The sequence below is a fragment of the Chelon labrosus genome (genome assembly GCF_963514085.1).
Source record: "Chelon labrosus genome assembly, chromosome: 24".
Taxonomy (NCBI): domain Eukaryota; kingdom Metazoa; phylum Chordata; class Actinopteri; order Mugiliformes; family Mugilidae; genus Chelon; species Chelon labrosus.
Window position 1 is genome coordinate 10,568,984 of NC_140357.1, and position 16,421 is coordinate 10,585,404.

The 16,421-nt window shown below is 47.7% G+C and overlaps 1 protein-coding gene across 3 annotated transcripts in view; it reads left to right on the top strand.

Annotated features, from left to right (window-relative positions):
* LOC311509351 (nck-associated protein 5-like) overlaps positions 1 to 16,421 on the top strand; it is a 107,661-nt gene that overhangs the window by 26,573 nt on the left and 64,667 nt on the right. For all 3 annotated transcript variants that reach the window (XM_084574506.1, XM_084574507.1, XM_084574508.1), the window contains exon 3: positions 9,515 to 9,588. In XM_084574506.1, coding sequence (XP_084430632.1) covers positions 9,515 to 9,588 — 74 coding nt within the window. The remainder of the gene's footprint in view (positions 1 to 9,514; positions 9,589 to 16,421) is intronic.

Sequence of the window (16,421 nt, forward strand, 5' to 3'; positions counted from 1 at the left end):
GAAATGTAAGATTCACGCAAATCGCAGAAAGTAACAGCGTCACGTTTCGCAAATGAAGGTCGCCTTTGCAAGTCGAACGATACGGAAAGACCCCGTTTGCGTCAAAACCCTTTTATTTCAGAGCAAATCTATTGAAGACATTTAACTTGCATAAGTGTCAGGTTTTACGTAACTGTAACTCTAAACAGAGCAAGGATGTTTTATTCTCTCCGACGGGTTGTATGGAAGGATAATGAGGTGAATCCGTTGGTTTTCTCAAGGACAGAACGCTTTTCAGTGAACCATTAGCTGCGGTTGTAAATATAAAACCTTCTCTGACGCTTATCTGTACGTGAAAGATCATGAAAGGGACAAACCCATAAATATCATACCTAACTTAGCAGCTCTACTGCGCTGTTACCTTGTTTTTATCTATTGTTTTTTAGTTTTTTGTCCCCAAACTTTCCTCTAATTGCGGAAACCCTCTGTTAAACCTGGGTCATGCTACCTGGATAATACTAAACAGCTGAGAGACGCAGGTAGTGACAAGACTAGGTCTTAAAGGGGAACTACTGTTTTTTTTACAACCTAGACCTTATTTCTAGCATGAAATACGAGGTTTTCCTCACCCATATAACTTTTGTGTCATTTGCAGTCGGTCAGAAGATAATTAGATCAACATATATCCATATAGTGGGAGTGAATGGGGCACCGAGACGCAGCCTTTAAATAATGCATTATCTTCCTCGAAACTCATTCATTTCGCCAATATTTTGTTATGATACGCTAGTGCTATTCCCTGTTGAGTCCGGAGTTACCTGTTATCATCATCCGGGGTCTGTAGATTGGCCTACAGACCCAGGATGATGTCTTCTGACCTGGATGATGTCATGTCTGAGCGCTGCGCACACCTGCGACGGTCGGCTTGTTTACCTATGGTTCGTGCACAACCTCAGAATCGGAAAAATATTCAGCCATGTTGCAAAAAACTAGCGAAATTAACGAGTTTCGCAACAGATAATGCGTTATTTAGAGGCTGTGTTTCGGTGCCCCATTCACTCCCACTATATGGATATACGCAGATCTAAATATCTCCTGAACAAGAGTGAATGACACAAAAGTTAGATGGGTAAACAATCTAACTTTGAGTAAACAATCGTATTTTATGCCAGAAATAAGGTCCAGGTTGTAAAAAAACAGTAGTTCCCCTTTAAATACCAGAACTGGAACAGTTTGGAGTCAAACCTCGAGTCAAACCAAGACTTCAGCTGAAACTACGTGTTTTTGTTATTCGGTTAGCCTGACCTTATTAAAATAAAGGTTAAGTTTTGGTGCACTGCAATTTGAAAGGCTTTGAAGCGAGGCATATTCTACCATGCATTATTTAACAAGGCGAGTTCAGTGAGGACAGGACTTATTTACAGCAAAGCCAGGGGGAGGGGAGGGGGTTTGCCTCGATTTACACCACCCACACCAGGACTGATGTAGATGAAGCCTTGTGTTGTTGGTCAACCTCTACAGGTTCAATATACCGGTCGGAGGCATTTTTAAGGGAAATGTGTGCGTTACGTCTTCACAGATTTTTCACACACAAGCCTGTTTGTCAACCCCAAGGCTGTTGCCAACCCCTCCCCCCACCCCAAAGTCTGTCTTGAGGGATGCGCCGGGCAAAAACAAGGTGATCACCCCCTCTGCACAGAAATAATTCATGACCACAGGAATAATCATTCCACCGAGTCCTGCAGTAGAGGTCAAAAGTCACCACAACCCATCTCTTTTCACATTTCTTCTTATTATTCGTCTACTCCCCCTCCTCCTCCCCCATTTTAAAACCCCACTGTATCTTGATCCGCTCTCTGTCACTGTCAGGTTAGATAGGAAATGTGGATGCGATAAGCATGAGTGGCACAGGTGGGCTCGGGGATGACAGGAGCCCAAACAAACAGCCTCCTCTTGTCACATTACCATTTCACCGCTTACGGTTTCTCGCTTGCCTCCGGGGCAATCTCCGTTCCCTCCCATCCGAAGACAGAAAGACGGGGAGTAGTAGAAAAAAAAAAAAAAAAAATCGCAAGCTGACTTAATGCTTTCTCGAGCAGGAATGCAACCCTCTGCCTCCACACTTGTTTTTTCGACATCTGCCCGGCACCTGGGTTGGCCGACTCAGCGCTCAGACGGGCCTCACCGATAAATCAGCCCCTGCGTTAAAACGGGGGAGAAGCCGCGATGAAGCGGAGGCCTGAAGCTAATGCACGTGAGCTGTCGGGGAATCTGACAAAGCGTCCCGGCAAGAAATATCTCTGCAAAAACACACGCTTGGAGGTCAGGAGTGTGTTGCCGGAGAGACTTGTGTGTTTGTGGGTGAAGACGTGTTGCACATCATGCTGTCCTCTCTGAACTCTGGGAGAAGTATAGGTCGTAAAACAAGTTTTGTTCTTTTAAATAAAAGAAGAATAGATGTAGATTGTGTAGAAAGTACCGGTGGCAGGCCAAAAACAACGAGCTGATGACACAAAGGATGCTGTGATGGGATTTTTGCTCAATAGCTAATTTCACATAAAGTTGCACAACTTCCCTGTGCTTTGCCGCCTCCGTCGCTGCAGCGTGGCTCGGTTAGGTGTGGCGCCTGTCTGTCAAAGCCTGCATAAACAGAAGCCCAACTCCAACTCCCCGTTCCCCCTTCCCCGTCCCATGTGAACCAACCAACATCTGTTTAGCATCAACCCTCGGCTCTGTCACTTTGCAAAGGATTTCTCTCATTCTCTTTTTTTCTTTGGACTCGGGTCAAGGCGGTGTTTGGATTCAATTATTGACATCATCAGCTGTTGATGTGAGCGCCAGAATTAATAAGAGCAGCCGTCATGTAATTCTACCGCCGAGGTTAAACAGAGAGTAGGCCGCTGGGTTGAACCTCTTTGTCGTGGGAAATCTGCTGCACGTGAAGTCAAGTTTTTATGGCAGGGGCGACCTTTCATTTGCTAAAGGATGCAACCACATCATGAAGGATGTGCAGTGTCGATTGTGAAGCCCCAGGTTGATATCTGTTGTAAACTCTCGACTCTTGTCTTTTGTCTGTTGTCAGTCCTGCTCACAAACCGAGGATTTATCTCCCGGTTTTTATTCTCTGATCCTTTCCGACTCCCGCCTTTTTTCTCTTTGTCCCCGTGTTTTCCCGGCGCTCCCGTGGGTTGTCAGGTCTAGGTTTCCCTTTTCATTCCTGTCATCGCCGCTCTCCCTCCCGCTCCGAATACACCTGGCTGAATATTGGCCCCCAGGTGATAATAAAACCCCCAGGCTTGTAAAATTTGGGCACACCGCAGACTCCCGCTCCCCTCCCCTCCCCTCCGGTCCCCTCTACGCGATCCCTGTTTCCTAGATTCCCATCCTGTCTGGAAACATCGGCGTGGACACGCGGCGTGTTTGTTTTTATTTCTGAAGGCTGCATTCCTCGGCCGCTCCTCCCTGATGTGTGTTTTTGCAGATTTAGAACGAACAAAGAGAACAAAGGGAATAAAGAGACAAAGAAGAGAGAAAGAGAGAGAAGTTTACCCAGCCTTATGGTTCAAGAGGAATCATTGCCATCAGTGGAATTAATCATGCAGCCGAGCTTTCACACAGATTCCTGCTTATGGATTTGTGTTGTTGAATGATTGCATATTGTTTTGATGGGAAAATACCACAAACCACACTCTTATTCTGAAATCCAAGCTCCTGTCAGCTCTGGCTCGTCAGAAGTTGACTGAGACGCTTTCCCTCGCTCATCCACACAGGTAGCTCCGATCGAATAGCGATGTCAGCTCCGATGCACTTCACCCCTCGGCTACGTTTCCGACCCTCCCCTGTGAGACCTGCGCCGCGAACAGCTTCGCCACTGTTCCCAACAGGCATGAATGCCCCGCTCTGTCAAAGCCAACGGGCAGAGGACATATCTCAATGTTTAGAAAGATAATCTGCGGGGATTTGGATTCCTGACCGTGGCGAGGTGTTGATGTTTGGGCTGGGCCGGACCGTAGGTGGTGCTGGAGGCAGAACATCAGATAACCCAAACTCGCACTAGATGATGAACAGGCTCCCTTTTGTATCTGGAGTAATCCATAGCGCCCCGAACACTCCTTCTTTTGGGGCAGGTAGGGCAGATGAAGAATATCCTGCTCCCTGGAGGCATTTGTTACATGAACAACTCAATGAGGCCACTGTGTGGGCCTCCACAACTTTTACAGTCACCGAGGCTTTAGGTACAATCAAGCAGTGTAGCGGTTGGATTCGGCGTCATTTACTGAGGGACATGGATAAATCTATCCATCTAGACACGTACGGGATGAAAGTTCAAACCCAGAGTTAGATATATTTTCATGAAGTCAAGCCCCATTCTTGATAGTATTTCTGGTTTATATTTATTTACACTCCACAAGGTTCACCTCCCCAGAAATTACGGCAGCCAGACTAACGAGCGCACAAGTATAAATGGCTCGCACCGACGTAGGCTACGTACGTAGGTTTACGGGATCTAAATCTATAGTATGCAATTTGTATGTGGGCCCTTGCCAAAAGAGTTTGCTCAGTGCTAATTTAGCGAATTAGCGTTATCTTTAAATGTGTTGTCTGTTGCTCCAATAGCAATGCATTTTTTCTTCAACTGGAGATGATTGTTTGCCAGTGCTTAAAAGTTGAGAAATTGAAACAACGGAGACGACGGTAGCAACCACGAGTACGGTGGCGGCCAAGATTGAAAGATGAAAGTTACCAATGTAACTTGGGTTCTGTGAATTGCTGACGTTTGGCGTTGCACATGAATTGAGAGGCGCAGGATTGGGCAATATGGTTGCAGCCCCTTGGCTAGATAGACAGATGATTGCAGCCAAAGACAGAAAAGAGGTCAAGACCTTGTCTGCATATTGCGCGTCTAAATCTTTATCCTGTCTTCTCCAGAATTACCAATTTCCTACATTCATTCATCAATTATTGCGCCAGAGGAAATGGCCGCGATCAGGAACGTCACCGACGTCAAATCCTCTTGTCCAGGCTGAGGCAGATATCTCAGTATCTCTTTCACGACATGAGCAATAATGCACATTAACCCAAGTAGCTGCCCTCTCCGCTGATAAACAGCAGGGCCATCAGTGGAGTTATCAGGGTCTGAGGATATGAGAGGATGATGCTGAGCTGATATCGCGACACCGGGACATTGGGGATGAGAGGAAAGGCCTGAATGAGGGATCACCAGCACAAAGCCTCCAAACATGCCGATAAGATTAATGAATTTATCCAAGGCTGCCTGGTACGCATCGATGTGATATAAGCAGAAGCAGGTTTCTAGAAATCCACACACGGAGACAATTAGTCATCCCGATTAGTTCATTACCTCACCGCGATAGGATCTCAGCCAGCATGAATTATATTGGCATATGGGAACCGGTTCTCGCCGACGCTGATTGAATTTTGCAGTGTTTACGTCTTTCCCCCAACGACGTTGACATCAACATTGGAGTATTGGATGGCAGGAGGATTTGGAGGGAGGCCAAGACTAACAGCCGTATCAGATCTGGTGTATTATCGCACACCTTAAAAAGTCACTGTCATAATTCATTCTCAAGTGTGCCATAAAAAAAAAGAAAAGAAAGAAAGAAATCTTACATTCTATTGGCATAACCTTTGACTTGCAGTAGCCCACGTGGGAGCTTCACTTTCTGTCAGACCTGCAGGTTGCAGTCCCAGAGGCCGAGCTGGCATGTCATCAGTCTTAAATAGAAAACAAAAGCTCATGGAAAGCAGAGATAAGTTGAGCAGGGTTAGGGAGGATAGAGGTTGCGACCTTGTCTTTGGCAGGGTCTTATTCCCAGAGGCTGCAGACCTCTACGCTGTGTCTTATCAGCAATGCGAGGATGAGCCTCTGATCCGCAGACACATCAAGGTGGTGGAAGGAACTCACCGCGGCACCCTGACCTTCCCCGGGAATCGGGGTCAGAGTTTTATCTAGCTTAAACTTTATTTATTTCCTCCCAGTCGACTCCAAAACGGCCCATATAAGAACCAGACGTCTAGGAGGCGATTCCACGCCTCCTAATCCTCAAAAAAAAATATGTGTGAAAGAGCGGGAGCGTGCTAGCGAAGCTCACGTGGATGAATAATGCATCTGATGTTTTATTACTGAGAAATCTGGACCATTAATCTTAAACAGATTGCACTGGGGTTGGAGTGTCAGGGAATCGGTCTGTTTGCATGTTTGGCTTTACCCAGAAGTGTGTGTGTGTTTTAAATATTCCTTCCCTGCTTTCCATTGCCGGAGCAGCAGCAGCAGCAGCAGCAGCAGGAGGGGGGCGGTACTCATATTTTAAAATTTCATCACGGCAGTTGGAGGGGCTTGGATGTGGGACTCAAGCCATGGCGAGAGGCGAGGGGTCTCCTTATCAAACGCTCACACACACAAGTAAACACAGCCGGATAAACATTACTGGGAACCTTCGGCCGGAGAGCAGGAGCATCGGGAAACACATTACCTGCCGGGTTAACGCAAGCTCAGCCCGCCGTAGAATCAATATGTGCACAATACTTGGTTAAAATGAAACATTATGAGGTTCATCTGCAACTGAATGGCTTTAAAAACTCTGCACACCATGTGCAACAGTCGTAGGTCATCAAAAGTACCTTATGCACAAGATTGAGGGGGTTGCAACAAACTCTTACGACGTCTTAACCACCGTTCAAAATCGCCGGGCCGAGTCCGCCCCGAGAAATATGCCTTCGATAAAAGTCCACACGTGAGCACCTGGGCCTCGTGGGAACGCAGCGGCTTTCGCTCGCGCCGTAAAACCGTCAGGAATAATGCCCGGCTGAAGATATAACACGCGGCGCAAACATACATGAGCCGCGCTCTAAATCTCCAGGTTTAAATACCCCTCCTGTCTCCACATGACAACGAGCACGCCGCATTCCCCGCATTCCTTCATGTGTGCCGAGGATTATTCCAGCGCCCTGTCATTAGGAAAGGTCTGCGCGATGACAACACAGACTTAGGCAGCTTTGCGATACTTTGATGTGGCCTGTAAATATTTCCCCTGACACGGGGGCTCTCTGGAAGAAGGTTCCCCTTTGTGCAGCGGCCGTGATCATTATGGGATCGTGTTGCTAATGGTCTTTGGGAGACAGACGTTTTCACCCCAGACTGTTAAAAAGTCTGGGTTGAAACTCCCCGCTAAAAAGTAAACACCGGCATCTGTAATATTCGACTGCAAAACATATTTCATGGCTACCGGCTTCGCCTCGTGCACCCACGCGGTTGGGACGGATTCAAAGAGCAGCATGAAAGCAATGATTTGCCACGGTTTTTACTATTGATTAACTGCTGCTGGAGCCGACAGTAAATTTAACTTTGGGAACTTAGCTCGGCGCTAATGGCCTTTCAGCTCGGGGTGTGAGTAGCATTCTGGCGCTGTCAGACTAACAGATGGCTCTGGGGCACTGTTGTTAGACACTGTAATTGGTTGCTTTCCAAACATGAATCATTTGTCATGCTGATTAAGTCAAGTTTGACCACGAATGAATGAGATGATGGATAGAAGATTCATTTTTTGTCTGGAAAATAGCGGAAAGTGTGACAGAAATTGGAAAATGCGGCACCACGCTGGTGAGCATCGATCCGTTGTCGTCCTTTGGCGTCAGCTCTATTTGCCTAATGGTCACCAGAGTGCCCTTGACTGGCGACTCGGCGGGAAGCCTGGGTGTGTGCCATGTCCTCCTGGCATCGGGGCAAGCTGCCGGGGACGGTTGTCTCCGAGTGGCAGTCTCCGACACGAGATTGAGTGCAATAATTGCTCCGGGAGCGGCAGCAGGCAGTGGGAGAGCATCACCACAGGAAGAGCGAGGAGACAGAACAACTGCGCTTACTGTATTTAGTCTAGCAGCTTGTGCTTGTGAACATCTGGCCTATTGAGCGTTTGCTCTCAAGGCCACAGGTTAAAAAAGCCCAAGCAGCGATAACAGAAGTACTTTAAGCCCGGTCAGGTCCCAAATGCGGGTCAAGAGGAGGTCAGAATCACTCCTAAAGCTGCTGCAGGCAAATTATTAAAAGCTCTTGTTCATGTGAAACAGCTGAATCGTTCAGTGTCTGCGAACTCAGTGAAGAGTTGGGCTAATTTTAGATGTATTTGTTGTTTTCAGGTTGCATTATATGGTTTCCGAAAGTGGCACCCCCACAAAAAGAGAGTCTTGTTATGACATATTATATCGTTAAAGTAACCTCATCTCCGTACAGACCAAACTTTCCCGCGGTGGACACCCTCGTTCTTTATTTTATCACAACAACGAGCTCTCCGCAAGGTTTTGAAAATTGCAGGCACGCTGTTTGTTTTTCATTTTCCTGCCGGATTTCAAGTGAGTGAGTTTGTGCTTGACAGAGAAATCCGACAGAGTTTATTTTCGCCAGCGACTAATTAGAGAACTGAAACTGCAATTGTCCCGAAAGAAAGTAGGCTCCGGCTCGGCGCAGGGGAGCCGCGGTAGCAGAAAATGTAGAACGCTTTACAAGAGGTTTATGGTCAGAGTGCAACAAAAAGTATAAAGTCCTCTCTTTGTAATGGCTTGCAAAGCGGTATTTCCTCTAAAAACAAGAAGCTAATGCTCCAGTTTTGCTCTAGTGACCTACAAAATTAGCATACGCCCGTGAGTGCAGGATGAGTCATCAACATTTTAATATAATATCACAGCACATGATGAATAACATTACAAAACTACCTTTTTTTATTTTTGCTAAATATGGTGCCAGATACTGAGCAATAGATGATAATAATAAGTGGATTTTATTGGGACTTTAATGTCTGCCTCTTCATTGGGAATCCCCATTATTCAATTACGCTCTGCGAGCACACGACCAGAGTCTCCAGAAATCAATGGCGAGCGCCTGGCCCACTGAGATAACCGTGCACCCAGGAGATGCTTCACGAGCTGTCAAGCAAACATCTAATTAATTAGACGTAAACCTCCGCCGCGCTTATGGGACAGCATCAAGTCAAGACAGGCCTGGTTATGTGCTGCAGGTAGAGGGTCTGATGTATCTATGTGGCCTTTCTATTTACAGTTGCAAACCCTTTCTGCTATATGTAGAGCGCTAAGAGCCAAATCATTAGTCCAAAGCCAAGAAGCCCTGACATCTGTTTTTTCCATTCTGCTCTTAGCCTTAGCTCATTTCGCCCGTGCTGTAACTCAGTAGCTCATGCTTTGCGAGTGTGGGCTATTCCCAGCTGACATTACACAGCTGGACTCGCTTCTGGGCCAGCCGTTAGAAGTTACCCAGAGGTGCTTCTGGAGTTACTCACAGAGAGAGGAGAGAGGAGAGAGAGAGACTAAACTGATTATTCACACCTTTTGAAAAGCACTGCTGTTCTGTTCTGTTCTGTTCTGCACGTTTATGAAGTGAAGTGAGGATGCACAGTCGTGTCACGGTTTTGCAGCATCCCGTGCACATACTATTGAGGTCATCCTTGCGTTTCCAGTTGCATTCAGTGCGAACATTTGAACGTTTCTCGTCTCTCCTTGGCAGGAATACATGGACGCCAACAAATGCATCGACGAGCTTCTCAAGCAGCTCGAGGAGGAGCGCCGCAACGTCCGAAGGTAGGATGTTTTCAAGAGTTTTGGGGCAGATGTTTTATTGCTTGGAGGTGTCAGCAGCTGCCTGCAATCCATTCCCAACTAGAGGCAGCAGGACAATGTTGTTTGGTTTTGAGCTCGAGACAAGCTTTGTACGCCGTTCTTGAGAAATGCTTTTTGTGCTGGATGCACTCTAAAACTGGCAGACAAAGGGGAGACTCTGAGCCCACTGTGGGGTTGACTGGGGGCATTTCTCATGGAGGTCCTTTGGAGCAGATTCGCCCAGACAATGGGAATGAAGAGCTTATGGAGATGCCAATCTAATGACCTTGTCCCCTCCGTGCTCCTATCGTCCTGGCCCTTCCACTGATGCACCGCCCCCATAGAAAAGAGAGACAATTTTTTAAACTTCACCCTCTTTTGTGCAAACCTCTCTCCATCTCAATGGAGCTGTATTCCCCCAGCTCAAAGTAATTTTCCCCCTGAGTGAGCAGAGAGGGGCTGGGGGTTGGACAGAAGGGGACAGAGGTCTCAGGGTGGGTGGCTAGAGGGGGGATGAATGACCACTGACCATCCCCTTTACTAGGCTAGGGCAGCCCTTTAATAAAGGAAGTGATGTGTAAAGGAATGACCCTCCCGTCCAAGTCATACCCACCTCTGTTCGTAAGACATCCCCCTGTGACACCCAGAGGAACCCAACAGCCACTGAGAATGACCAGATTGAACTGACCTGTGTTTGGCCAGAGGACCAAGTGGTTTCAAAGCAATGAACTTGCATTGACTCCAAGTAATTGGAGTGGATGTCTTAACCACAATCAGGAGTTTTGCATTTGGTAAATATCTATTTACACCTTGGCCTTTGACTGCACCGAACAGAAACTCCAGTTCTTTCTCTTTCTTCTCTGGATCTGGGATCAAATGGCTTTGGCTTTATGCCGCCTCTAACATTAGCTCAGCAGAAGCAGAGGATTCCAGGTTTAGGATGTGAACAAAGCCAGGGATGGTCAGTCTTAAATGCAATCAGATTTACTAGATCTTGTAGAGCTGTACCTCCAGTATCCTCCAGTATCTGGACTGAATGGAGGAGCTCTCGTTTCCCATGTGACGCTGGGGAGCTCAGGGTTTGATGTTTGACTGAGGGGAAGTGCTGTTTACAAAGATCCTTTTGTGTTCCACGGGTTAGCGGCAGATAACGCCAGGGCATATTCATCCACGCTTTGAAAATCTCTGAGGCACGGTTTCTAGAAACAACATACCACTTTGTGTTTGGGTTTGTCCCCTTCTCCGGTGTTGTTGGATTCAGAGCCTCGGACAGTGATGAATGACTTCACAAAGGCTTTTGTTCAGCTAAAACATAGACCTCCAGTAAAAACAACGCCTCCTTTCCCCTTATTAGGCAGCATCTCACGACGCCGTAGATGTTTCCCCTCCACCCCTCAGAATATGGGGCCCATCAATCCGTCAGGAGCAGAAAGAGAAGCCCTTGCATTCCTCTAGTTCCCTGCATCCCTACTTCATGACCCAGTGACCTACTGCATTCACAGTCTCTCATTGTACCTTATTATGGGGTAGTTTCACACAGGCTGAACAATTATGAGTTCCGTTTTTACCACTCAATGTTTTTGAATCTGGGAGAATGAAGGTTTTGATGGAAACCGTAAAAGGATTCATGTGGATGTAGAGAATCCTGCAAAAGACGTAGGCTACAGGTGACGGGTGCATACTAGATGCATCTAATTAAAGATAATTTTCAGCTTGTCTTTGATTGTGCATCACAAACATCTGCCTTATCCATGACATGACAAAGCCCCATGCATCCGCACACACTTGCGCTCGGTCGCGGCATCATTGCTCGATCGAGCACAAAACCACAGTGGGACGCTGGCCAGGCCTTCCCGCTCCCTCCATTCAACGTGACCCTCGGTCTTGACAGACGGAAACAAAAGCTCTGCGGCGCTGTGTCAACATCAGATGGAGCAAATCCAAATTTGGCAACATCAGATAGGTACAGTTTGGACGCCAATCGTTTGCTTGCGGTGCGGTCTCATTGAGTTTGATGAAATGTCTTAGCGGCGGCCTTGATACCCTGATGACCCTGATCACAGCCGAGACCTAGTGCGTTGCATGTGTTGCGTTTGATAAACACTGAGTGACAGACATGTGAGGGAGGGACATATGGATGCTCTGCAGCACAAAGAAGCATGACGGGCGGGGAGTGAGTTTGCATGACCTCCTTCTGACAAGCTGCTGTGTCAAGGCACCGTGACTGTGTAATCTTCCCCGTGGATTAAAACAATGTAGATTAGATATTTTTTCTCCCCATCTCTGCATTTCCCACTCTTGCTCGGCTTGATTTCGATTTAAACTGAATCTTGCTTTGACCTTGTTTTTGTGCATGACATCGCCGGCCACTATCAGGTCACATCGCAGCAGAGCTGGCCTCACCTGCCATTTTCTGTCTGCTGGAGCAGATGGCGTTAGTCTGTGGCCCTTTCCACACCTTGGAAGACAGGGAGGGACGAGGAGGGCGGCTGGCAGGCAGGGGGCCTCTCTCGGAGCAACTGGGAAGTGAGGAAGTGTGAAGGGAGGAGAAGGCATGGGACTCAGCTGGAGATGCACAGGGCTCAGGACAGGTTGCGCGGAGCGGGCGGTTGCAGCTGCAGCCCAAGCTAAAAGGACATTAGCGACGACATCTGCTGATCAATAACCTATTTGTCATGTTCATGGAGGAGCGTTGCCTCAAAGACGGGATAGAAAGCAGAGGTCAGATCAGATGCGCACTTAGCTGAGGGATTATAGGTAATAGGACTTGCTTTGTGTGGGGTGAATTTGCCTGTGGGTAGAATTATTGAAGACTGACCACGTCTGGGCTGCGACAGCTCAACACTTCTGCCCGCTCGCCTGATCAGACATAGTTAGGTTGGAGATTTTGGATTGCGGTTTGGGAGAGCAACTACGAAAGCCATGAATTTCACAAGATCATCAGCACAAATGGTTCCAGCGAAGACCTCAAAAAATGTTGTGAAAAGCACTTAGAGAGACTCTGAGTGTTGCACTGATTGAGCATGTCCTTGCTCTCCCGTTAAGTAAGTAAGAGAGAAATAAATTAGTTTAAACACACAAGAGGAAGAAAGACCACAGGAGCGCAAAGCTGGGAAACAGTCTGACAAATCTGGACCTCGCCGATGTTACTACGAGGCGTATCTGGTCTCAAAGACGCCTGTGTGCTGCCGGCGGTCTGAGCAAGATGAAAGGCTGTAATCCTCAGCTGAAGTATGTGGCGGGGCCTGTTCTGTCGATGAGGAGGTGGGTAGGGTACTGCCTCCCGCAAACCCTCCAACGCCCCAAGGACCCGCCGTCTCGCTTGGGCGAGAGCCCTGCGTTTTACAACTTTAATTGGATAAATTGACCGGTCTAATGCAATAATTTGATCACGCTAAGCTCCAAAGAGATCTAATACGCTCTCAAAGTATATTTGTGCGCCCTCTGAAGTGAATGACTGGGCCTAATCCATCCATTAGAGGTCACTTTACGGCCCAGGAATCCAGGCTCCAAAATATCTTAAAGGAGCAGTTAGTGGGTGAATAAATCCGTCCATTAAACCTTCATTGAAACCTCCGGGGCACTGGAGGAATTTATTTATTTTTTTAATCATTCCCTCTTTTTCTTCCTATAAAATGCTTGATTAAAAGCTTGCGGGGTGCAAATCTTGAACAATTTGAGACCAAAAAGGGGAAGTAATCATGCCTTCCATGTGTGGCGGCTGTAATTAGCGCGCTGAACGTCGCCCACATCACAGGAGCTGGTTTGACTGGAGGCTGACGGTGTTGATCTTTTCCATCCGCGAGGGGGTTAACTGCGATCAGGATGGCACATTTAGCCGAGAAGGTGACACAAGTCAACACTTGCTAGTTTATCTTGGCGAGGATTCACCAACCTGCCGACGGTCCAGCCCTGATTCATGCGCGGAAGCCAGACGCGGTTAAAATATATCAGTCCGGGTTTTATGGAGCTTACGAGCGGAAGAGGTTAATCGAAGTGGTTTAATGAAGCCTTTTACTGATGCTCCTTCAAGGTCGTTTCCTGAGCCGCATTCCCATACACGCCGAGCGCTGCCTCCCTCTCCACATATCACTCACCGTAAGCCTCTGTGTTTCTATTTCTGATGCATTCAAGGTTAAGCATGAAGCTAAACAGCTGCACTTACCGGAAAAAAAACCCCGCACTTAACTTATTGGATACCCTGCTCCTGCAGATGCAGTGTTGCAATAAATTCTTTTTGTTCGCTGCCACCTGAGATTTTGTGGTTTCGCAACATGGACATGCAGTGTTTTACGGGACTTGTGACATGTTTTCTTGGCGTTCGTACTGAATGGAGTATTATCTACATTCCTAGAGGCAATTAGCTGCGTTTAAGAGTCTTTTTCAGCGCAGTTTAATGCCCAATTAACGCTGTTGTTTTTCCGAGCGTGTTCTCAGACGCCGGTTTAAAGTTTGCACATTTTATCTGATTTCCGTCTGATTCGAATGAAGGTTCGCCACAACATCCAAGTCTATTAACTCGAGCTAAATCCTTCTCGCTCTGTGCGATGAATGGATTTGATCGGCTTTGTTATGACTCACGGGAGTGTGGTGTTCGGTTATTTTGGCTAATAGATGAGCGGCCAAGCGCTCTCTGGAAAACATCCTCACTTCGAGATAAGACGAGCGATAAGGCCCGCGTGGTTTGGGCTGTTGATAGAGCCCGCGTGGTTTTGGCTGGTGGGTGTCACAGTGGTTGCAACCACGCTATTTCACCTCCAGCTCGGGGCTCGCTGGAAAACATCCTCTTCTCTCCTGAAAGTGTGTGGCCTGCAAGTCTAACGCAAATCACTGCAAATAACCGAACGTGAGATCTTGTTTGTTGCTTTATGGCACAGTACGGGACAGTTTTTGTTAAAATGTCATGCGTGTGAGCATGAAAATGAAATATTAGCACGCAATTTCCAGACCACAAACGAAAATAGGAGAATGGGACTCCTGTTAGCATCAAATGCTAATGGAAAAACAAGAAAGCCAAGACTTTGCAGTGACTGGAGACTCACAAAAGTCTCTACAATAGTCCCGTTTGTGTAGCTGTAATCGCACAAGGAATGCTGAAGCACTTTTTAAAGTGATAATCCTGCTCACTCCAGTCTTGATGACTTCAAGCATTTCCTGAGATCCACAAAAAAAAAAAATCTCTCCCTGCAGATGATGGACCACCGTCGGGGGAGGGGGGGGAGAAGAATCGTTCCGCCCCCATAACCCTGCTTAATGAAACATGACGGAGGTGCATTATCGTTTTCATTGTGTTACACACTTCATCTTGCCACAAAGAAGTTAAAGGACACACACTAAGACACTCGTTATGACATGCATACTGCATGTCCCTGGAGTGGAGGGGGAAGGGGGGGTCTTACAGCCATCATGTGATCTAGCTGCAGATCCCAGGCCAGGCTTGTTGGGTAAACAAACACGCTGCCTGTCTACACGTTGGCATTTCCGCTGCTCGCCTTGATGCAGAAAACATCCCACCCATCCCCCTCCCAAAACCACACTGACAGCTCAACATCTCCTGCATGGATTGAAGCCACAAATCATACCCGCCACGTGTTTCCAAATGATTTCGCCCTTTTTTTAATATCAAATAGCTGTGATCTGATGCACGTCCAAGCTTCTTCTGCTTCTCCTCCCTCCGTGTGATTAATGTCCGACTGGGAACACACACCTAGACGGCGGAATCGACTGGTCTGGTAATGAGCTCAAGCAAAACGCATGCTGGCCTCCCCCGGCCGCCCCTGGTCACTCATCTGTGATCAAGCTGCGGGGGATTAATGTCACGGAGGGAAAGTGTGGCTGACGGCCGGAGCCCTGGACACGAGATTTGTTTTCGGAAGCTTTTGAAAGACCTGGGTATTTCCACTTTGTGCAACCACACCAGAAATTGCAAAAAGACTCGCTGCAACATTAACATGCCGCCCTCTTCCTGAAATTGGTCAAATAGTAAAGGCAAACGTTTGATTTGAACTTAAAGTACCTGTGGAACGGCTAAAGGAATGCTACTGCCGTCCACATATGTCTCAAAGAAGTCTAGTTTGCCCTGATTTGCACGAGCAGGCACCTCCCGTAAATGTCTGAGCCAAAGTTAGCAGTAGTAAGACTGAAGGAGAGGATTTTATTGAATGCAAAAATACAGGACACGCCCCCAAGTGCAGGATGAGTCATAAAAATTCTTAAAAACACTTAAGAATACCTTCAAAATATCCTTTTTTTGTCACAACTGGGTCAGACTCTGGTGTATAAGTGATGTGTAATGAAAGACGTGCAAAATTCAACAGTATTTTTACACCGCTGACTGCTGCTGTCGGTTCAGCGCAGGACCTAAATACTTCTCCCACCGCCGCACACATGCTACCACAACCGCCAGCCGAGGCCGCTCCGCAGCGCGGTTCAGAAGGTGCCTCGACCAGCATCCCTTCGCCTCACCTCAGACCACCCTGCGCCACGCTTGCGAGTCCGTATCGACCCGCCGGGCCCTGCAGCCTGCACCGTCGAGTCTCCTTCCCCATAACCCACCCCCCCCCCTTCCTCCCTCCCTCCTCCTCCTCCTCCTCCTCCCTGTGGAATGCTAACCTAGCCTGAGTGTGTGTGTGACAGTGGTGGAGCCAGGCTGGCTGTGTGGGCGGCCGAGTGTTTCCAAACAGTGGAATCTGTCACTGACACCCCTGGCAGAGCAATAAGCAGCAGCGCCTTAATGAGCTCAGCAGATCACTCAGCGACGCGCACCACGTGAATTTCGCTCGATCGGACGCCATCAAACGCACACATTTAATGTA